Consider the following 25,643-nt stretch of genomic DNA (forward strand, 5'->3'; position numbering starts at 1 on the left):
TCTTAGTTAAGTTGTTACCTATCGATCTGCTGCTGGGTGAGCTTTAGGACGCCCTGCTATTTACAGAATAATTTTAATTATATCAAAAATTTAAAATATACTAATTTAAACAAAAATTCAAAATATTAATTTAAACAATTTTAGTTGAAGCGGAATAATTTTAGTTAGATCAACAGTTTGAAATGTTATTTTTTTAAAATTTTTACGCTTTTATTTATTTTTTTAAAATTATTACAAATATCTCTGTTAATAATCTTTTGTGTAAAAAATAGAAAATAAATTTTCGAAAAATGTGATCCACCAAAACAATCTGTGCAGCCTTCATTTGTTGTAGGTGGTGAAAGAGTGCCTAAAAGTGACCAACAAAAAGGAAGTCGAATGTATTTGTCTTTACATCCTTCTTCTTCATCCACTTCTGATAATAATTCGGAAGATTCAGACACCAGAAAAGCCTCTTTAGAAGGCCAAAATAGTGAGTACTTGATTCTTTTAGGTTTTTTAGTTACCAGATTGAATAATGAATCAATTTTTTGTCTTTGAAATCCTACCATTAAAATCACTCAATAAAAGATTCTTTAGAAGATCAAAATAGGGAGTATTTTGGCTCTTTTCACCATTGGTCAGTGAATTAATTTTTTGTTTTTGCAAACATATTATTAAAACCACTCGATATTTCGAGATTTTCATCATGATGAAAAAAAACTTGTTTTCAAGAAAGAAACAAAAATAAATAAATAAAAATCCTATGATTAAAATCACACAAGAAAAGCTTCTTTAGAAGATCAAATTAATGAGTACTTGAATCTTTTAGGCTTTTTAGTTACAATCCTACGATTAAAATTCCACAATAAAAGCTTCGAAATCAAATTAGTGAGTAATTGATTCTTTTAGACATTTTTGTTACCAAATTGGTCGGTGAATTAATTTTTTGTTTTTGCAAACATATGATTAAAATCAGTCGATATTTTGAGATTTTTATCATAATTTAAACAAACTTGTTTTCTAGAAAGAAACAAAGATAAAGAAATAAAATAATTCAAATTTCTTATACAAACGACCATCAGAATGGAAGTTCTTATACAACTGGGTTTAGACACGTAATTTTAATGAATTTTCAGTTTAGTTCTTTTTAGCCTTCTATCCCATATGAAATAAATTATTCCAAAGAAATGATGATTTCACTTGAACTTACAATATTTTTATTTATTCAAGAGAAGAAAAGTATTCTCTAATGAATTAAAATATATTATTTATTAAAACCTGATTTTAATTATGTTTAATTTTACGAATATCTTGTAATCTTTAAATTACAAATTTCGATACAAAAATAATGGATATATGTAAATTTTTATAAATCTTTACTATTTATTTAAATTAAATGCACAATATATATATAATTATAGTGCAAAAGCACTCCAACCAACTTTTCTTCTGTTGGTTGTATTTTCACTACGTACTAAAGTTTTATTTTTAATAGGTGCGCTCAAACATGCTAATTGCTTAATTATGGCATCACTTTTTTCTAAAAATGATGGCCGTTAAATCAGAGAGATTTTTTTGCTTAAAAAAATTGCATCTACTTATGAAACCAAAAGATAATTTCGTGATAAAAATAAATATTTTTTAATTTTTAATACTTAATTTAAATAATATATGATGAAAAATAACTAATGATGACAATGAAAAATAATTTGATGACAATGAAAAATATTAAAACGGAGCAATTGATGTTTAAATGCAAAGAACTTTCGTAAACGTATCCTAAAGTTTCATTCATACTTTTTAGATGATTTTCCTTATAAAATATGTTTCTATCATAAGAAGCATGTATTTTATTTTGATTTTAGAACAGAGATTGAAATAAAATATTATATTCAACGAATGTTATTGATAAAATGTGTCAAATAGGCTTTTATTTCTTAATTTATTCATTTATTCAATTTCGATACTACACATACGAGAGCATGAATTTGGATTAATATATTTATTAATTATTCAATATGTATTTTAATATTTAAGCAATAAAAACTTAAATAAATATACTTAAGAAAGAAACAAAAAAACGCAAAGAAAGTTTTGTAAAAGACATCCTTGTTCGTTTCGAAAAGCAAAACTATTCGAGTAAACATCAGAAATAGCTCCTTATACACTATAGTTAATAGTTCTCTTTCTCGCTATATATATATATATATATATATATATATATATATATATATATATATATATATATATATATATATATATATATATATATATATATATATATATATATATATATATATATATATATATATATATATATATATACTTATATATATATATATATATATATATATATATATATATATATATGCATATATAAAATCTCCTATATAAAAACTCATTACTTGTATGCTTAAATAAAAAAGTATTGCGTATAAACTCGTACAAAACATGTCATTATTAAGAAACTAAAATACGTCTAATAATTTGATCTAGTTATTGCAATATAATATATTATTTGATATATTAAATATTCTATATTTATATAATATATCGTCTAAACTATTCAATTGTCGAATTTGAATTATATAGTGCCTAATTTAACCAATTAATACGCGAACATAAACAAGTGCAAACCAGTTTCAGTCTTGTAAAAACAATAAAGTATCACCTGCTAATTGAGATTTTTCATAGAATCTGATAGTCCGTCTAATAATTTGGCAGGGACTGTATGTACATTAATATTTGTGAGCGAGCAAAATTGATTTATTCCATGCGTAACGATAATAGTTAAACGATTTTGTAAGACGCTAATCAATGCAACTTTTCGCTTCGTGTCTCTATAATTTCTCCATATGTAAATATCAACCATGATTTATCAGTACCTTATATTGCTAAACAATCAAGTATGATATCTGAAGGCACAATTTTTTTTCTTCAATCATATTTAGATCTGCCATCGTTTATTTATTGTTTATAGGAATTACACAGATTTGCAGGCTTGTTTGCTCAATTTAAGCTTTGTCAAATAGAATGACAGCACAATACATAGCACGAAGGGGTAACAGCGGGTGAAACCGGTCTGCCATCAATAATGCTTTACAATAAAATGAAACTCTACTGCCAGAACAAGAAGATAGAAACTGAGTGTGTCTTTTAAACCACGTCATTTTTATTATCAACTTACATTGTTCCCAAATCAAGACCTTTTATTTCAAAATATGTGCTTCTCAGCTGAGAGTCAAACTATTTGCGCAGAAGTTGCCTTCAAGAGTACAGTACTGAATACAGAGTGTTTAAATGTTTTTGACCACTCTACTTAATTATCTCATTTTGCTAATTTTTAAATCTCAAGATATAAATTACGCCAAAGCACTTTGCTTAAAATACACTGTATTTCAGAAAAAAATATTATTTTCATAAATAAATGCATAAATTAAATTTCAAGTAAAATTCATCAAACACTTACAAATATTCTAGTGCATTATTTTTTACTTTTTGAGTATGGAGGATTTTTCTGCTTCATTAAAAATAAACGTTCAACGAAAGTGAAAATTGAAGTATTGTTTTTAATGAATAGACATTTAAATGAATCAATCCAAACGTCACATTTTTTGAGAATAAACTTTCAGCTGTACTTATAGAAATGATCACTAAACTTATTGAACTTTTTCAACTGTTCGGTGCGTTCATTACTCGTTTACTTTCGATACTCGATGGCCGCTTCGAATCACGGGATATGAGGCAATTCATTATTAAACATAATTTATGCTATTTATTTGAGTTAAAATATTTTTACAAGTTCCGCTTTAAATTATAACGTCGTTATAAATTATTATATACACACGTCGTTACCTACATTATAATTAGATAAGATTCTGTTTTCATTTTGAAGAAACATTTCCATCCCTATAGTACATCATTTCAGTATATAGCATGGTTCGTCTTGCTTTTGCCTATAAAAAATATTTCGTCCTTATTTTTTGCTTTTTGTTCCAGAACTTTGAGCGTGTTCAAAACATTCTAACTTCTACGAATACAAGTGCAAGTTTTTAAAATAATAAATTTTAAGAATAATAAGTTAAGATCTGTTTTCATTTTGAAGATAATTTGAATCATTTTAGTAGCATTTCTTTCCCTGCTTAAGTATATCATTTCAATATATAGCATGGTTCGTAGTTGCCCAGCTTTTGCTGATAAGAAATATTTTGTCCTTATTTTCAGCTTTTTGTACTGGAATACAAGTTCCAGAACGTGTTAAAAACATCCCAACTTCTAAGAATACAAGTACAAGTCTTAAAAATAATAGATTTTAAAAATCGAAAGATTAGGGTTTTCTGTTCACCATTTTTTGATTTTAAATTTAATAATGCTAGTAAAAATCGTAAGACTCAATTTAACAAAATTGTTCAAGTTGTTAATCTTGTTTCAAACTTTTGGTCATTTTATGAAAAATAAACTCAGCATTCTGCTGTAGAAATTATTTTCTAAATATGACCTATATATATATATGATTGCTAATTAGAATGTGGTGTTAAAGATAAACAGCATTTTTGTGTAAAAATTTCCAGTCAGATTGCATTGAAAACATTTATTTCTTTTAAATTCTTATACTTTTCATTTCATTTATTCATAAAATGAAAGTGCTTTTAACTGTTTATTTTCGTTTATGTAAAGGTTTAGTTTCTTAATCTTATGTCCTTAATTTCAGATTATGATGTATTACTCTCTTATGATTTATTTATTTTTCTATACATTTATTCTTCAATTTTGAGATAGCATACGATTTAGTTTTGAATTATTTTATTGCTGCATAAAAATAACTATTAATATCAAATTTTTGAAAGCTCATTTCGATTTGTTTTTAAAATCAAGAATGTATTTCTGATGTCAAGAAAGTTCAGGTTTCGAGATTTTTTAATGGAAGTACGCGTGCCCGTACTCCCATTAAAAAATCTAGCAAAATTAAAAAAATCTAGATTCCTGCGCCCTACCAATCTGGCTATCCCGGCCCAATCAAATGTGTTTGTATTGAACCAAAAAAACGACCTGATTTGTCCTGAATTTTTTTGTAAGATATTATCCTGTTTTTTTTTATTTTATTTTATTTTTTTTTTTTTATTTTTTATTTTTTTTTTGAACCACTACGAAGCTTATATGCAGTAAAATATTACTTGTTAAATATTTACATTATAGTTCTACATTTTTTCTTATAAAAATTCGCGTTTCAAATAACTTGAATTAGGTTTGTTACGGAGCATTTGATGATGTTAAAATAAAGATAATGATAATTTCCATTAAAACAATATTTTTAAAGATTTTAACGCAGTTATTTTTAAATGTTTGTAGTCAGTTAATAAAATTGCGTATATAATGTAATATAATGTAATGATATTGATATATATTGTTAAAATAAATGTGATATTGAAATATTAACGATATTTATTATTTTTTGATGTTAAGATATTATTGATATATTTAGTTTTATGTTTATCTAAATACAAGTTCTGTTTAAACGCATAAAATATACAGTTTCTGCATATATAAATAATGAAGAAAAATATGTTCTGTCATGAATAATTTAGAATAATAGGTTTTTTAATGCTTCCTGATCTAAATTTATTCTTCATTTAATTTTTAACGGGGAAAATAATTAATTTGTAATAATTAAGCAATTTTACCATAGTTAAAAATACTAAGCATTTTAGTAATATTTAGCACAAGGTTAAAATGTTTTATCAGAGCTTTGATTTGTAAATGGGAAAATAATAATGAAAAAATCTTATTTTTTTTACTTAATTTTTTCAAAAAAAGTCATTAACTGATTGAAAAGGTATCTTAAATAATTCATCAAACCCTGGGATTGTCGTTTTCCTTTCTTCATTTTATATGTTACCAACTCTTGTTTTAGTCAATCAAAATTAAAATTTGCTTTTCCAACACTATAGGTTTTTTTTTTTTTTTTTTTTGTAAAATTATATTAGATATAAAATTTTCCTTTTTGAATAGTGAAGCATCAACTCCATAACTTTTCTGTCACCACCTAATTCTATTACTTCTACTAATTCTGTGACTCGACTCTACTAATTCTGTGACTCGACTCTACTAATTCTATTACCTATACACTGAGCTCTGCCGATTTAGATGCCTGCCATAATTTTCATGACTTGTAGGTGCTTTACTTTCTTTCCATGCGTGCTCTAAATATTTTATTTTGATAAACTTTTTATGAAGTTAATTAATTGTCTTATTTAATTTTGTAAACGGCAGATCGCTGGACATGTAAATGGGCTATCCCTATAAACGGTTGTGCATCAGAAGTGGAATTCTCAGCTGTAGATGGCGCCACTGGAACAATCATTGGCCTATGACAAACACAGCATTCTAATCGCCCTTGTATTATCTGGTACTAACAGCACGATATTAACCCTGATCTTTACCCCTACTTAGTCCTCATAATGCAGCCAAAATTACCATCCATGCATTGATTGATTGAAGAAACAACTTAAAATAAAAAGAATTGCCAAAAAGTTTTTTGTTCTTCCTCCGTATGAAATAAAATGTTGACTCCAAAATGTGTAACATCCCTATATCTTGTTTTCCCGATCGAGTAGCACAGCTTTTCTAAGAACGAAATAATACAATGGTAATAAGAGAAAAGTATCGTAAAAATGCGTCCTAAACTAGTCGCACAACTCATCTGTGAACATCAAAATGAAGAAAAAAATGATCCAAAATAAAGCACAATCTAGTAACGAAAGTCAAATCTTGTTGAGTTGCCGAAAGATTTATGAATAGAGATTCATTCAATTTAAAAAGCGTTTTTCATCCTTTTATTACCGTCCTTGAACCCAATTTTTTGCGGCTACCAATACACTTGTAATTTTGAACCCCATTCACAAGACTACAGAATCAAGCATTGGAAGAAATTCGTGGAGGAATTTTGATGGAACTAACCCTCTCTTGGGTTGCATGGAAAGGAATACCTCCCACGGATAGTCCTGGTGGCAAGAAAACCCATAATCCGTCTACCGCCAGCACTGTGGTCAGTGCGACACCCCGTGCGGAATTCGCATCGACCAGTCATGGCTGAGATTTGAATCTGCTTCATCTCATTGGAGGGTGAACTCTCTATCCCCCGAGCCACCACGGCTCAGGGCAACACCTCCTAGAAAGAACAGGCCTCAGCACGGGTTACCATAAATATCCCTTAGTAGTCCAAACGTAATGACATATTTCGTATTTTCAACCACTGCGCAGCTTAGTACCCCTAACGTAATGACATCTTTCTTATTTTCCGTCTACTGCGCAGTTAACTTCGTCACATCGGTCTACTAAATTGATCCGTGCTGAGGCCTTTCTGCTTCCAGGAGGTGTTGCTCAGGGGCTGCACTAAGCTCACAATCATGAATAAATCATAGATAAGTGAAATTACGAGACCCAGACCACTAGCCTGATTATATTTCCCAGATTGCTTTCCGATTTTTGTTAGTCAAAAAACAAAATAAAGATTTGTCTATCCAGAGGAATTTCGTTCTGTTAACACTGGTTAATTAGGGTTTGAGATAACCCTTTTGAACCAGTAAGATTGACACTTATTACACTGTAAAAAATTCCGAGCTATGTTGCGCCAAACATTAGTATTCATTTGCTGGCCACATAAATTGGTGTTCAGTTTTACTATATATTGGTGCTTTCACTAGCTCCAAACAACGAGAGAAGGTTACACCAAAAATGGGATTTTGAAAGAATCAAAAAGCAGTGAAAGGTTGCACCAAAAATCAGTGTTTTGAAAGGAACTAAAAGCGGAGGAAGGTTGCACCATTATTAGGTATTTTTAAAGCGCCAAAAAGCAGAGAAAGTTAGCATCATTATTAAATATTTATTTTTAAAGAAAGAGAAGATAATTTAAATCAAACTTATATTAATCAAATTATAATTTAATTATTTAAATCTATAAAAATTAAAACAAAAATTATTTTAGATGTGTTATGCAATATTTATGTATGTATAAAACCAAACTAAACTCAGTGGCGCGACAGCCCAAGAGGGCTAAGGCTTACTGCGCCCATCTCAGTTTTCTTGACCTTGAGCTCTGGGGTGCAGGAGCAGATGTTCCGGTCAGGTGGTCAGCCAAACGCGGAACTCCCAGTGTTTAGTTCCCAAGCATGTTTGGTACTCATTTATCGACCCAATAAAGGGATGAAAGGCTGAGTCTACCTTGCCCGCCCCGAGGATCGAACCAGGGACCTTTATATATATATATATATATATATATATATATATATATATATATATATATATATATATATATATATATATATATATATATATATATATATATATATATATATATATATATATATATATATATATATATATATATATATATATATATATATATATATATATTCCATAACACATCTAAAATAAAAATAGTTTAATTTTCAAAGATTTAAATAATTAAGTTATAACTTGATTTATATGAATTTCACTTAAATTATCCTCGTTTTTTTAATAAATATTTAATAATGAGGCTAACTTTCTCCGCTTTTTGGCGATTTTAAAAATATTTTCTTTCATATAAAATTTTTTTCTTTCTTCACGTTGATATATGTGAAATTAAAATTCCTTTTTACATTTCGTTCGTTAAAGAACCAATTGATGCTGTATAGTTAGTAATACTAATGTTTTAGATAGAATTTTAATTTTAGGCTGAAGCAAATTCTCATTACTATGTATATTGAAATTATTTTATTATTTAAAAATGAAGATATTACTTTCATAAATTAAAATTTATGTAAAAGCATAGGCAAATATTGGATTGGTCAACCCCCATTTCTAATTAGGGAAACATTCCAATATCAATTACATGGGCGTATGGAAATATTATATTTGAAGTAAATTAAGAAATGTAAAAATAATGACATTACTTGGAAATATGAACAAAAAATATACAGATGGAGATCGATATTCAAACATAATTTATTCATTTACAATCGCTTTGCTGTTTGTATATATAGACAGAACATAATAATTTTTAAGCAAAATGTTAAAATTTAAATATATTATACTTTTTATACATATCACAGCATTCATTTAAAAAATACAAAATATTCCCTCAAAAATATGATAGATAGTATGTTTTTGTTACTAAGAGAGTGCTCAATGTTTACAATTTTGAAATTTGAGATCATCTAAAAATAATTTTCAATATTTTAATAAGATACTAAATTTCTTGATATACTCTGCCGCATCTGAATTAAAATTTACAATATTACTAAATTACTTCTAAACAAACATAATTTACTACTTGATAAAAAGATTAAAATTTAACTCAGTTTGGAAAAAATTACTGTTATTTTTTAAAAAATTAGTAAATAGTGGTGAGCATTTGAGAAAAAGCAATATTTTTATTACATATTCATTATTATCTACTCATTATTACAGATTTTTCTGGTGTTATTATATTCATTATTATAGATTTTTCTTGTGCTATTACTTTAAGTAGGTACAGTCCGCAAAAAAAAAAGACATCACCCTGAATAACTTTCGTTCTAATGATTGGATTTTCACGAACTAAGTGTCAATCTTAATGGTTCCAGGGGGTGACCTCAAATATGCTAATTAATTAGAGCTAACTATCAATTAAGTTACGAAATCAGACACAAAAACGTACTTTCTCTGAATAAACATATAATTTTTTTTGCATATTTGGATTTCTTATCTTCAAAATATAGGGAGTAGCCGCAATCTGGGAAATTTGGTCCCCATAGTTTGGTCAGGAGAGCGATTCAAAGTTTGGACCCCTTAATGCTAATTTCGTATTTTGTGTTTTCAGTCATATTTTAAAAACTAATAAAGCAGTTCAAAAAAAATTACACCCACTCATAAAACTCATTTACCCAAAGATAATTTCATGAAAAAAACAATTTTTATTAATTATTTATTATTTTTTATTATTTAATTAAAGTGAGGATGGAAAAATGTTGAATTATAAGGTAGGGATTTTTTATACCATTTCAATCTACATATTTTTCAATTGAAAAATCCGAAGTTTCGATTGTTTTTATTTATTAGAAGATGGAAAAATTGAAATTAATTATTTTAAAAAAAATAATTTGGCGACAATGAAGAAATGATTTAATGGGGCGATTAATATTAAAATGCGATAAACTTACGAGGAAACTTGACTTAGCGCGAGTGGCGTAAAATTTCATTCATATTTTTTTTGCTAATAATCGTTTGCTAATCTTTTTATTTTTATTTTTTTAAAACTATAAAATACGATATTTCTTTTTAGTCGCCTAAAATTCTATTTGAAATTTAGTAAAGAAATTTGAATAAAACATTTTAATCAACGAATGTCGAGTTTTATAAAAGCATGCTTGTGATAGAATACGATTATACACCAGATTTTGCTTATTTAATGTGATTATTTTTTATTTTTTAGTTTTTTTTTCTCAATAACTGATACAATTTCCATAATATACATACGTATGAATAGATTTGGAATAAAATATTCATCAATTTCTTGAATATATTTTTTATAAATATTAATAAAAATACGTGGTCAACATTTTAAAGCATCTCTCACATCATTGCAAATTTCTCAACATCTTATATATCGTCTTAATCTTAAAAGTAATTTTTTAATCATCTGTCCGGAAGTGTTTCGCAGAACTATTTTACCAACTATTTAATTGAATTTTAAAATTTTTTAAAATCTTATTCTTTACCCTACTACGTTTATTATTTCATCATTAATATACTAATAAATTTTTTTTAGTACTTCAGTTTAGGTTTTCTTTAAAGTAAAGTTCCTTTTTAAATTATAGTCAAGTTTTTTTTAAAAGAATTACTGTCTGCTAGCTAATAAAACCTTGTTAAGAAATTAAAAACTTTCCGCTGTTTAAAATTATTTAATGCAAAACAGCTGATTATTTACTAAGCATACTATTTTTTTCGAAAAAAGAGTATAAATTATTGGTAGTCTTTTTTTGTTTTGTTTCTTATGACTTCAACATAGATTATCTAAAATAGTGTTGATGTTTTAGAAGTCACTACAAATAGTATAAAGATACTGAACATAAAAAGCTGTCGAATACGCAGTCAAAATTTTTAAGCGTCTTAAAATATCTCAGCATGTTAAATGTCGTCCTAACATCTTAGTTGTGAAATTTAATTATCTGACCACGTGTGATTCACTTATTATTTCATTATATCTTTTACTCTTTCTTTATGATTCCATGTAGATTCTCTTCCGGATAATATACTAAGCTATTTTGTTTAATTTTTTACTTTAGCACGATTCCCAAGATATTATTGTTGTATAAATTGTTCTCAGGAAAAATGCCTTATTTTGTTAAGAAGGAAGTACCAAAAATTGAAATTTGTATGAAGATGCCGAAGCCGTGACAATTTTAGAATCATCTGATTTTCAAAAAAAAAAATTTCAATAAAAAAATACGCAATTTCCGAACTTATTTTGTTTAAAAAAAAAAGAAAAGAAAAACTGGTCAAGAACTTTAGCATACGTTTTACAGAAACTGTGAAAACCAATTTTTCCTATATTTCGTCAAAAGAGGATAAGGATGATTTGCCCCAAGGGACCTACTCAATAATTTCATATCCAGAATGAAATCTGTTTGATCGAAACATATTTCCTTGAAAATAAAAAGGAGGAAAAAATTAACTTTAATTATTTATCTAAGCTTATTCCATTTATTTAATGATATCGATACCTAAGTTAAGGATATGCGATGGAAGCCCCGTTTACTATAAATGCATTAAATCATGTAGCCTGAACAATTTGTTTTAAGCAAATTATTAAATAATATTAAGCACATAAGGGTGTAAAATAAACTCGATCAAAATACTCCGAAAATATATGTAGAACAAACTTTAGAATCGATATGTAAAAAATACCTTTTCAAACAACTTCAAGTAGACAAGAAACGCTAATTTGTTTGAAATAGTTGTCCTTGTAACTATTTAATTTTGATTCCGGGTGCTAGGGGACATTCCATTATCACATTCGACTTTTGAAATTTCAATTGTAAACGGAATTTTTTTATGTCCTTAAATTAAAATGTTAAGGCCTGCAGCAAAAAAAAAAAAAAAAAAAAAAAAAAAAAATTGTACTGCAGTGATTTTTTTACAATGTAGTAAATTATTATTTTTTCAATCTAAGAATCTGTGCTTATAACTTATGTAAAACTTATTTTAATATCATGTGAAATAATTTAATATGTTGCGTAACTGAATAGATAATCCCAAGAAACTGAATCAAAAATATAAAAACTTCATAGATTTCAAAAATAATAGATGATAATAAATATAGACATGTTTTGAGCGTCCAATAATGAAAGTCGCAAGTTATTCAAGCTTGACAAGTTTTGAGAATGGGCGATTATATTTGAACGCTCGAAACATGTCGACTTTTCCTTCCCTCTTCATATTTTTTTAACCCTTTGAGGCACACGAACATAAATTTTCATATTTTTTTAAAATTGAGAAACTAATTATGATGCTTAGGATCTAAGAATGGGAAAATGACATTTAAAAAAAATTCTGATTCATTGCACCACACAGGGGGTGGTGGTTTCGGTGGTTAACCAGTGTCCACATAGAACATTTTCATGTGAAAAAAAAAATATTATCTTTTTTAACTTTTTTTACAATAAATTTTCACTTTTCAGAAATCAAACAATAAACTTAAAGTACTAAAACTATTTATATAATTTTAAAGACCAAAAAAGGCTTTAACAAATATAATATAATACAAAAATAGTATATAATAAAATATATATTAGTGAAAAATAAAACGCATGAATTTCAAACACAAAAAATATTCTAAGTAAAATATAATATATATTATACAATATCAGGATAAAATAAATAGTACAGAAATATATAATAATAAAAATAAAATGTATAATAATAAAATATAAAATAAAATGTATAATAAAATGTATAATAAAATGTAATAAAAAGTAAATATGTTACTCAGCATTTACTGTGATATGTAATAATGTAATCTTATTCTTCTGTATTATCTTGTGTATTTAATTCATTTAATGATTCCTTATATTTTGCACAAATTTAAAACATATATGTAATAAAAAAAAACAGTAAAAGGATACAAATCATTGAAAAAACAGCTATGTGTGTAACAAAATGTTCCATCGTAAATAATCCATAAGCTAAGAAATTTGAAGTAATAGACTTTATTTTCAATAGAAATAGATAAGAGACACATTGCTCCCCATTTATAAGCCCCATGAAGAAAAAACCCTAATAAATTTTTACCCACTTCACTATCTGAGTGAAGGAAGGGGGAAAAAGAATAAAGACTCGTGTTGGTGGATATAATGTTCTAGGGGCACAGTGGCTTCACTCTGAAACCAAAAAATATAAAGGTAAAAATTAAATACTTTTCTGAGGAATCTTTATTGGGAAAAATTTGTGTGTCAATAGAAGCTCATAAACAACAAATCTGAGTGATATACTTCAAACTTTTTTTGTATTTTATTGAGTAAAAAAAAAAAAACTTGTAGTAATGAAAAAGGGCCTTGAAAACTTTTTATTTTTTTCAAAGGAAGATATAATCTAAGTGTAGTGCTGCTATCTGGTGATGTTTAGTAAAGTTAAAATAATACTTTAATATTATTGGTTTCGGAGATTGACCTTTGTGCCGCTAGGAATAATTTTTTAAAAAGTGCGGTTTCGCTGTCGTACCACTGTGCTTCAAAGGGTTAAGCCAGTTGAGTTTTTATCATCAATTATACTGTTTTACATTAGGGTCCTGATCATTATTTTTATAAAGTTTTTACACTCACTAAAGTAAACATATGCATTTTCATATTTTAGCAGGATTTATGTGGTCTTTAAAAACGTAAGAACATCAATATTGTAAAAGTTATACTTAACTTAAAATTTTGAGACCAGGTATTTTGAGTTAATGAAATTAAATATTTTATCTTTTACATTTTCATGCCCCCATTTCAGTATCTTAAGGACCTTACGAGCTCTGTTTAAAAATAGAGTATCGCATCAGATATATATGTTACCGGCAAAGTCTGATATCCGGCATTCTGAAGAATGCCTAGGCATTGTATATACGGCCTAAAATTAGCCGACAAATTATGAAATGATTTACACCGATGAGCCATTGCATTATGACCACCCTCCATCTATAACAATGGCCTCGCTCAGGTTTTCATGGTTTCTCGCCCAGGAACAATGTTTTCATGGGGCACATTAGGACCCATAATCCTCATAGAACAATCCCTGACTTTTGTAAGCTGCTTGAATATAGTTGCAGACCAGGTTCACCCATTCATGGCAACAGTTTTTCCTGCGGGGGATGGTGTTTACCAACAGGATAATGCACCATGTCATAAGGGTCGAATCGTCATGGATTGATTCGAGGAACATTCCAGTGACTTTCAAGTCATATCTTGGCCCCCAAATTCCCCTGACCTTAATCCAATAGAGCATTTGTGGTCCTACTTGGAAAACCAAATTCATGCTGCCACGCTACCCCTTCGCAATGTGAGGGAATTGCAGGACCAGTTGGTGAGCGCTTGGTACCGGATACCTCTGACTCTATCAGCACCTTGTGGAATCAATGCCACGGCGGGTGCTAGCAGTTTTGAGGGCTAAAGGTGGTCCTACGTGTTATTAGCAGGGTGGCTATAATGTAATGTCTCGTCGGTGTATATTCCACACATTTCCTAGGCATTCTATAGAATGCCAAATGAGAAACCGGCAAAGTATAAAATGCATTCGTCAAAATGTCATTCAAAAATGACAATTAGGTTATATTCTTATTTCTTATATGAAAATTTTGTTTCCCTTAATAAGACAGACATAAATTATATTTTGCACAACTTTTTATTTTCCTTTACGCATTTTGAATAAATGTTTTTGATGGAACTCTCAGTTTTCTTTTTTCAGAATGACATTTTTATTTTTGAGAAATGCATGTTACTGTGAATGACCAAAATCTGGAGAATGTCAACTTCCACCGGTGAATGTCAACAATCACATAGTCGCTTTGGTGATTGTCTGAAATATTTTTTACATCCGATTTGATATTAATTTATTCGCTGATATAATTGCATGTATTCAATATTTTAATACTTACTGACGATAGATTGGAAGAAACATCTGTGTAGGGTATACCGGACAAATGCATACCGGGCAATGGCACTTGACTTTAAAAAAACTTCAGTGTAGGGTATACCGGGCAAATGTATACCGGGCTGTGGCACTTAACTAGACCTAGCATATATTTCGGACATTTACCAAAGGTCTAGTCATGCTAGTTCCAGTTAATTGCCACTTCCCGGTATACATTTGCCCGGTATACATTTGCCTGGCATACCAGACACTGATGCTTTTTTAAGATCAAGTGTCACTGCCTGGTATACATTTGCTCGGTATACCAGACACTGATGCTTTTTTAAGGTCAAGTGCCACTGCCCGGTATACCCTACACTGAAGTTCTTTTATGGTCAAGTGCCACTGCCCGGTAAACATTTGCCCGGTAGATACTACATCGATGATTTTTAAGGTTCAGTGCCATTGCCCGATATATATTAGCCTGATACTCCAAACACTGATGTTTCTTCTAATCTATCGTCAGTAAGCATTAAAATATCGAATAAATGTAATTATATCCACGAATAAATTAATATAAAATCGGATGTAATAAATATTTCTGACATTCACCAAAGCGACTATGATTGTCAACATTCATCGGTGAATGTCAACAACCACCGATTTCGGTCATTCACAGTAACATGCACATCATTAATATAACATAATGACCTCATCAGTATATTTTTTTCATATTTTGCCTAAATAACATTTGTCATTCTATAGAATGCCTAGGGAAAGTATGTAATACCTCTCATATTTCATACTTTTCCTAAAATCATCCGGCATTGTATAGAATGCCTAGGCATTCTATTCAATACCGGCGTTTCATACTTTGCCGGTAACATATATAAGAGAACAAAAATAATCATAGTAGCAGTATTTGGTGGTAAATGTAGCTGTAATCGAATTTGAAGAATATGCTGTGCGACATTTTATGGTGAATTTGCGAATGTAAGTTTCAGAATGTATCGAAAGATGAGGATGGTATTTGCTAATTATCTTTATCCAAAGAAAGCCTTGTAACCTAAATATCTAGCAGAATGAAGCGATTTTTTAAACAATGAATCTTACAATATGCAGCATATTATTTCAATATCTTACTCTTAAACATAACATATTTAAATGTTTTTGAAATACCACTAAACATTCAGCAATTCCTTGATTTATAGAAAAAAGAAATAGCGTAAATTATAGAAAACATTGTGAATGCGCATTAGAATTACTATACCGTCATGTGGGGCTACTTTGTGCAGGATTTCGCAGTTTTTGAACTTTGACGTGTGAAAAAACTATGTTAATTCAAATTTTAGTAAAATTTATCGATATTATATTCCTAACTGGACTCTGACGAGTGGATTTGATCAATATTGGCATTATTTGCATGTAATATTTACAAATAATAAGTCAAAACGTACCATGCACAGAGTAGCCCCCAAGAGGGGCTACTTTGTGCAGCGATAGGAATTCAATTCAATAATTATGTTTTTAGTAAAATATTGATATAAAATTGTTAAAAAAGTTAATTGTTGACATTTTTAATAACAAAAACATCAAGATATGTAAAGATATTAGTTTGAAAATAATTTTCATCGTTAAAAAACCATTTTTTATAAAGAATTTTTTCTTTAAAAGAATGTTTATTTCAAAATATTCGAGTTTAAACAAAAGGAAACCATATACATTTTTGAATATTGAAATAGATGAAATTTCAAAAATAATAATTATTACATATTCATTAACATTTATAATATTGATAAATTTGAACATAACATGCTTGAATGAACATGACAGAATTTGCTCTTCAGTTTCTGTCAAAATCATTTGATGTCTTATAGAATATATTTTTATGTGTTAAATCATTTGATTAATTCATTGAAAAATCTTTGTAGAAGAAAAATAATAGTTTCCCAGCACGTTTCACGTATTTCTTGTGAATTTTGTTAGAGATAGTATTTCTGTGGGTTTTGTACATCCGAGAAGCTTCTGCAATCGACATACCACCAGCAACTGCTTGCAAACATTGTTGCAGCTTTTCTAAAGTGTAATCACGGTAGATTCTCGTTCCAGGTATTTTTTTTATAACGTCTGACCATTTTTCCGTCGAAAAAAAAACGAATGAAACTTTGCACAAAGTAGCCCCACTGTGCATTTTTATCATTTTCCGTTTATTTGTTACTAATTTTCAAAATTTCTTAACGCTAACATGATATAATTGTTTATTAATATATAAATAAAAAATTTTGCACTTACGATGATTGTTTTATCAACCTTTGCATTTCACAGCTAAAGTTTCCACGCACAGTTTTTGACGTCCGACGTTCTCGGAAAGTTGTTGACATTAGATAAACAAAACACACTCTGAGATTGTTTTAAAATTCGAAATTTTTTTTGTAGTAATAGAGGAGACTTATATCTTCGAATGCCACACATTTTTAACGTGAAAGAAACATAGTACTGAAAAGCAGCACTTGAAAAGGGCCAAATTCGAATTTGCACAAAGTAGCCCCCGCTGCACAAAGTAGCCCCACATGACGGTACAATATACATTTTATTTTTCAAGAACTTTTTTTTCTTCAAACTTTCTTGCCTAGAACACTCAATTAAAGCTGTAAAAATGAATCCCTAAAATTTTGTATATAGCCATAATAAGTTATGTTAATTTGATTTTACTATGAAATCCTCGAATAAGTATAACAAAAACAACATAATCTAATTAATATCGGATAAAAGTTCATGTATTTAAATTCTAAAAACGTAGAAAATCATAAATAATTTATAAATCGATTCAAATTTTCTTTTCAAAGGAGACTAAAATAAAAAAAATTTTGCTTTTTGGACAGAAATTAGCTTAAAAATTGTCTATATCCCAGAAACTTCGAGATATTTTCTATTAACTTTGAGATATTTCTATTAAACCTCTCCGAGCAATAACAGAGCATTATTTAAATTTTTTTTAAAAGTCAGAAATTGGTTGCTTAGCAACCTAGTGAAATTAACTCCTCTTCTTTCGAATTAGTCAATAGGTTACCTTAAAATATTAATTTGCGCTGGCGACTCTTCTTGGCGGTTTTCTGGACTGTCGCCAAATATATGAATTTTTATTGTGACCCAATTTTTTCAAAATTTTGTCTACCCCCCCCCCCTAATTCAAGTGTCTGAATTCCAATTTTGTAAAAAAAAAATACATGTTTATTCAGAGAAAGTACGTTTTTGTGTCTGATTTCGTAACTTAATTAATAGTTAGCACTAATTAATTAGCATATTTGAGGTCACCCCCCGGAACCATTAAGATTGACACTTAGTTCGTGAAAATCCGATCATTAGAACGAAAGTTATTCAGGGGGATATCATTTTTTGCGGACTGTACATCATATTTTTCAATTGATTGTAAAAAACACAACAAGATTTAAAAAGATTACACACAAATAAAACTTTGGAGCCTTTTCACAAAATAATAGTTTTTCCAAACACAGGTTCTTCATTCTCAAAACTTGGAACTATACGCATTCCTTGTTTGTCAGCTGTTCTTGAAACTTGTACTTTTGAAGTTGTAAAAAGCTGTTTACCTTCTAGAATTCTGGTAATTTCGGCAGAATAAATATTTTTATTAATAAGCTTTGAACTGGTTATAACAATATTTTTTCCTAAGCTTCTTTCTTGATTAAAATCATTGAAGTTGTTGGTGCCTTTGTGCTAATGAGAGAAGATTAAAAATAATGTAATTCATGGTAATAAAATGTGTAGGAATTGAACTAATTTTACGAGAAGAAACAAAATTTGAACCCTTACATTTTTAAAACATAAAAAGATCAATCAAAGCAAGTCATATTTTAATTACTATTTTTAAAATGCAATATTAGAAAAAAATTGAGAAATTATCGTTCTTAAGTAGAAATATGTTTTCACCATCTGAAAAATTTTTTCGAGACCAACTATTTATAGGGGGGGGGGGACTCCTTTCACCTACAAGGATCTCAAAAAGGAAAGTTTCGATATTTTAAAATATTTTTTTTTGTTGTTGTTGTTGTTAAAATGAGACAAGGCACCCAAGTAGAATTTCTCCTCGTGATAAATTTTGAATTGAATTTCATGCGGGGTGACCCCGCAAAAAATTTGCTGAAGGTACTGTCAACTGTTAAAATATTAAATGAACAATATGATCCTCACTTGGATAGATCAAAGAGTTCGTGTCGAGTCTAAGCAACACCTCCTAGAAGTACTCAGTACGGATCAATTTAGTAGTCCGATGTGACTGCGCAGTAGATGAAAAATAAGAAAGACGTTCGGGGTACTAAGCTGCGCAGTGGCTGAAAATACGAAATATGCGTTTGGACTACTAAAGGATATTTATGGTAACCCGTGCTGAGGCCTGCTCTTTTCTAGGAGGTCTAAGAGGGCGGAATATGGCCGCTGATAAACACATAAGCAGTATTCATGTGGATGATATTAAAACTCCACATGTATATTGTTTGTGGGGAGTGTCTTTTTAACTAAAGTTCTTTTGTTTTATAGAAGAAGATATATTTCAGAATAAAAAAATTGCTTTTATAATTAAAATAAAACTTTAAAAAAAATTATTTAAGAAAAGAAAAACTGTAAATATTATAAGGAATTCCATATCATGATCAATTTTCATAATCAATTATAATGTTCGATTTTATGCTTATGTTGCCTTTTCCTTCCCTCACAAAGCGCAAAGGTGGGTAAATTACAAATAATAATAATAATGATAATAATTCACGGAAAAATAAATATCTAAAGCAAAGTATCTGTGAACATCTAAGTATTTTTTTTATTTGGATTTAATTAAAAATATATTTATTAACTTTTTAAATACGATATTTTGTTCAATTTAAAATTTGTTTCGCTTAGTAAAAAAAATATTAATAAGAAAATCTATTTTTTAAAATAAAATATAATGAGAAATCAGCTTATTTCTAAATGCTCTAAAACAAATCTTGTTCTGGTTGGTATTTTGTTCAAATTTCAATAAGATTCTTGGGTAATAAAAAAAAAATTTAGCACTTTGTTTTCTTTAACGTGAATTTTTTTTTTGTTTTTTTCCCCCTACCACGTGCGCCAAGAGAAACTCAGTTTCCATGACAACGGTTGCTTTTTTTTCTAGTACTAATTTAAGTATAATTCGCTTTGAAAATTTTACAACAAAGGCATTTAAGAATGCATAGACAAAAATTCGTGTAATTATGTGATATTACAAGCGAAAATGAACAATATGGAACATGAAAATCAAAACAGAAGCATAGATATTGATAAGAAGTTTTAATCCTAACAGAAAGCAGGTACATACGATTTTTTTGTTCTGTAGAATGCAATTGAAACACGGACCTAGAAAATTTTCACCAGCAGTAAATTTGGCGGAAAGCTATGCTGCTTAAGATTGCCGTATTTACCGTTTATTTGTCACTGGTATTGCACTTTCTGTGAGCATAAAATGGATGTATCTCCATATTTTTTCTGAAAAAGAGCTAATACAGATTTTAAAATATTTAATTATTCATACAATGAATATAGTTTCCTAGAAGAAGTTTGACTCTTTCAGAAAAGACAGCAAATTTTTTAAAGGTGATATGAAAGAAATGAACTGTAATTAATACAAATAAGTCAAAAAAAGTTTATTTACCTGCAAAAGAAATGGACAATTTCAAAGACAACTTGCATGAGATGATAACAAGCTTCAACAAGAAAACTGTTCATCAGTCAGCAGTTACAAAATAAGTTATCGGTCACAGTTAAAGTTTGTGCCTCTCATAGTACGAAAGTTTGGTGTAATCGCCATGAATGTGCCATGAATGTATTTCTCGATCATATTTACCGATTTATGGTGCAACCTCAATAAAACAATTTTTCATTCAATCAATTTATGGTGCAATTAGAAATTTTGCACCAAGTATTGGTTAAACGTTTACCGAGTTTTTACAGTGTAGTTCTCACAAATCCGATAATTGGGGCAAAATTTATTCTGACTTATTTTTTTTTTTGCTGCTCATATTATATTAATGGTCACTATAAACTTCTGAATTTAAATTAACTCAGAATGGTCTGTTATTGATACAAATTCATTATTTCGACTGAAAAAGATATTAATTATGTTTGTTTTTGCTATAGCAATAATAAAATATAATAAATTATAATTGATGGTTAACGTAAAATATGATTGGTGATAATATTTTACGTCAAGATTGGCATCAAGATTGCTTGAAAGGATGGTACAATTGTGTCTATTTATTTTTTTTTTTAAAAAAAATAGAATTTCGGTTTTGGACCTATTCGGTATTATTTTAAGTGTATCTGATGTCGTATGATACACTTTTTTTATGCTTTAAGTCCAATAGATGCTACTTTTTACGTTTTGTAAAACGTTTGATTTTTTTTGTATGTATCTATTTTCAGTCAGATTCTTAAAAAAAGAACCAGACTGTCAATTTATGTGGCTTACATGACATCCAATAAATAACTGCTAAACTGCTGTTATCTGCTGCTAATACATTAATATGAAAAATAGCATAAAGTTATAAGTAAAAAATAAATAAAATAGAACTATAGCCATGGATATTAAAAATGTTTGTCTGGAAGCCATCTTAGAGTCTTAAGGCGATTCTTCCCATCCTTTCAAGTTTTAAACTTATTCAGATTTTACTTTTAAATTGAATCAAGTAAAGTTTAAATGTTGTTAATTTTTGGTTAAGTTTTATATCTGCACTGTTAAAATTCTACAATAATAGTAAAATAACCGGCAGCTGTCTGTCCATCCGATAAACCGTAAAGTTTACTCTAAAGAATATTTTTCACCTTTACGGTTTTAAAACCGTTTACAACTATAATGGTTATAAAAATCATGAATACAAAAATATACGGTTTTTAACCATTTACATCTACCATGGTTTCAGAACCGTAAAAAAAAATGTTATTGGACGTAGGTTTCTCGTTAGATAATGGACATCGGAGAGTGCAGGACACTTGAAATTGTGAAGGGGAATGTCAACGATGGGTCTCGAACCCCTGTTCTGTCGTTCATGAGATTGACAGATTAGCTCTCTCTGCTATAATATGTACGCAGTTACAAGGAACTAAGTTGCTTCATTAGGTGAGCTTAGTTGGTGCAATAAAATTCCTGTTATTTAACCGTTTTAGGTAAAAATAATTGATTTTTTTCACTGTTTCATTACCATCTTATTTATGTTTATTTTACTATTTGGTTTAAATATGGTAAAATAACAATTAAATAGATCGTTATTTAGCCTTTTTTTACAAGAAATTTCTAACGGTGTGAATGATTCTCTTTGTCCTTGATGAGGATTTTCTCAGTCAGGATTATTAATGTCAATTGTGTTTTTGTAAGTGAAGGAAATATCTTTTAGCTGTCGTCTACGTTTGAGAGTCTATTGATTTTAAAATAAACGACCTTTTAAATTTTATTTTTAAAGTGTGCAGTTTTTCTACGAATAAAATATGTTTTTTTTTTAATATTTATTTTTGTCTACTCTTAGACAAATATATTTCGGTTTTAAAGATTAAGTTATAAATAATCATGTATCTATCTTGCATCGAAGTATTGAATATCTCATATGAGATTCAAACTTTTTTTATGATACGCCTCAAATTTTTGTAATGTAATTTTTTTAAAGAATTTTGTTAGGACTATGCGTGAACGAAACTGCAATCAAAAGTTAATTATTCATTTAATCTCACAGGTAAAATTGTCTTTGTGAATGCCTAAATCAAAATAATCCTAAAAAGAAATGATCCTTAAAAGAATTTTTTTTTTTCACTTCTGAACAATTTTACCAAAATTTATGTGAACTATTCCTGAAGTTTTCAAAATATATCTGAATTTTAATAGGCAGATAAAGAAAAAATGCCTCTTTTCGAAAGATTAATGCTTCTTTTTAAATTTTAATTAAAAGTTTTAATTTGTTTTGCACTTAGATAATTTGTAAAATAAGCGGAAACGTTTTATGAGCCAAAAAGAAAAGGCTGATATGGATAGGTTTATTTGTGTTGTTAATCCCTTATAAGGAAACGTGGTATAGAAATGGATATTGTTTAAATATTTGGTGAGAGGGTGGACATTCTTTTACAAACTTATCTAGAATAATATCCTTTTTAACTCGTGAAGTATTCTTTAACAATAATTTGAACGATTATTTGCATTCTTGTTTATATTTGGAATAAAAAAGTAGTTTAGTTTTTCCATGATATTTTTTTTAAAAAAAGGATATTTTCATTCACATTACACTGAGCTAATGTCGACAAACTTGATAACTTATTTAATAGTAATTTATTACAACTTAAAAAGTACATCTAAGGCCAAAATGATATCAATTTCAATCTAAGCCTTTAGAGGCGTAAATATTGACATATTTTAATTAAAGAAAAACTTTTTGAAAGCAAATCATTATTCAATTAGATTTATTTGAAAGCACAGAACCAGTTTTAAGTTCAATCTATTTGGATGCCGCAATAGGCATTACATATTTCCTTAAAATTTCCTTCATTTTTTTTTAATCACTTTTAACCGCATTTTATTTAAATTAAATGAATTATTTAATTTTTATTAAAATTTATAAAAAGCGATAATAAAATATATTATTCTAACTTTTTATTTCAATACTAATGTAAGACTCATTAATTGACTGTCATGACTAATCGAAAACCACAATCAGTTACATGGTTATGTTAATTCTCAGTCTTGATGGTGATTCGCGATGGCCTTTAAAATCTTCAATAAACTCCTCCCTCCGTTGAGAACTTTCCAATTTTTGGTGACTTTGGGTACCCATTTGGGGCTTCCAACTGTTAAAAAATATAGAATAATTTTTCTTTAATTTCATGTTTTAAATATGGCTATTTTTAATCTACTAATATTTACTTAATAAATAAAATTTTTCTTAAACGATCGTTTTGTTGAGATAATTGTCACTCTATCACAACCAAATTAAGATGTATCTGTAACAACCAAAAATATGACTACAATGATTCTACCTGTTCGAATCCACTCATTAATTTAAAACCGTCACTATACCATGGTTGTTTTAACATGATGATAAAATGATTTAAATGAACATCGCTCACTGAAGTACTAAGAACAACTCGCAAAAGAAAAGACGCTAGCAGATATTGTTTTAGTTTAGTGTATGAGAAAGACTCCTAAAGACCCCTAACAAATACAAGAAGGGATGTTGCAAGCAAAATGAAACATTCAATACCCCCTAGGACGGTTAATATAAAGACTTGATATTGAAAGCATTAATTTTAAAGTCCTACAAAATCATTTAAACTTAGGTTACCTTCATTTGTTTCCGTTGAATGTTCAGTGTGAATTCAGTCTTAAGACATATCTTTGCTTATAAATAATACGGGTTAATTGAAAGTATATCAAGCAAAACTTGATATAAAAATGGGTCGTATCATTTATCCATTTTTATATCAAGTTTTTATATCAAGTTCTCATCTTGTATTGAAATTCTGAAAGGAATATATGTTAATGAAAGAGAAACTTTAGCATTTTAAAAACCTTATTTTACAAATTTCAACTAAAGTATTCACTGTCTCATTATGCACATGGAAGTATACGGAGTACAAAATAAAAAGTGGACCACACTGAATAATTTTTGATCTAATGATCGATTTTCATGTTCTCTATCTTAAAGATTCAAGAGGATGACCTCAAACATGCTAATTAATTTGCGCAGAAAATATTTGAAGTAACGAAATCACACAAAAACGTAATTTTTTGCTGAATAAACATGCCTTTTTCCCCGACAAATTCGGGTTTCTGACCTCCGAATTATAGGGGTAGCTGTATTCAGGGAAATAGGGAAGCAATAGTTTAATCAGACACGTGATCTAAAGTTTACATGCCTTAAAGTTTAACTTACATTTTGCGTATTTCACCATATCTCATGAAATTTTAAAATTAATACAAAAATTTTGCACACAATTACAAAATACGTTTATTAAATGAATACTTTCCTGGACTTATGCAAAACCTAAACCTTCGGGGTACTGAGAGAGTTAATTTTGGCATTTGATTTGGCCTCTCTCTCAATAGAAAAGGGCCCGTACCCCCTGAAGACGTCGGCTTCGGTGGTCATATTTTTATTTCCTTCGTTTTCCTTATTGCTATACTTATACTTTCTTTTCAAAATTCTGCTGCTCTTAAGCGCGTTTCTTTCAAAGATAGTTTTGTCAATTTAGAATTAAATATTTTGTATTCTTTTACTATTTATTCAGAGAAAGTTCGTTTTTTTGTCTCCATAACAATCTCTAACTAATTAGCATATGTGATGTACCCTCTCGAACCATTAAGATTGAGTAAAAAGTTCATTAAATCAAAAGTTATTAAGAATTTTTTCCGCATTGCACATTAATGTTACCAATCTACGATATCTCACGGAGAGACTCATAAATAAACAAGTTATTCAAGATGTCCACTCCAGCCATAATCCTAGAATATGTTAGTACGGCCAAAT

The 25,643-nt window shown here is 28.6% G+C and overlaps 1 protein-coding gene across 1 annotated transcript in view; it reads left to right on the top strand.

The window, feature by feature from the left end:
• The window catches only part of LOC107452026 (teneurin-a-like), a 301,547-nt gene that overhangs the window by 114,790 nt on the left and 161,114 nt on the right, over positions 1-25,643 (top strand). The window contains exon 4 of the mRNA XM_087155352.1: positions 335-472. Within this exon, the coding sequence (XP_087011478.1) occupies positions 335-472 (138 nt within the window). The remainder of the gene's footprint in view (positions 1-334; positions 473-25,643) is intronic.

Source organism: Parasteatoda tepidariorum, chromosome 11 (genome assembly GCF_982258835.1).
Source record: "Parasteatoda tepidariorum strain Cologne lab strain chromosome 11, Ptep-v5.0, whole genome shotgun sequence".
Taxonomy (NCBI): Eukaryota; Metazoa; Arthropoda; class Arachnida; order Araneae; family Theridiidae; genus Parasteatoda; species Parasteatoda tepidariorum.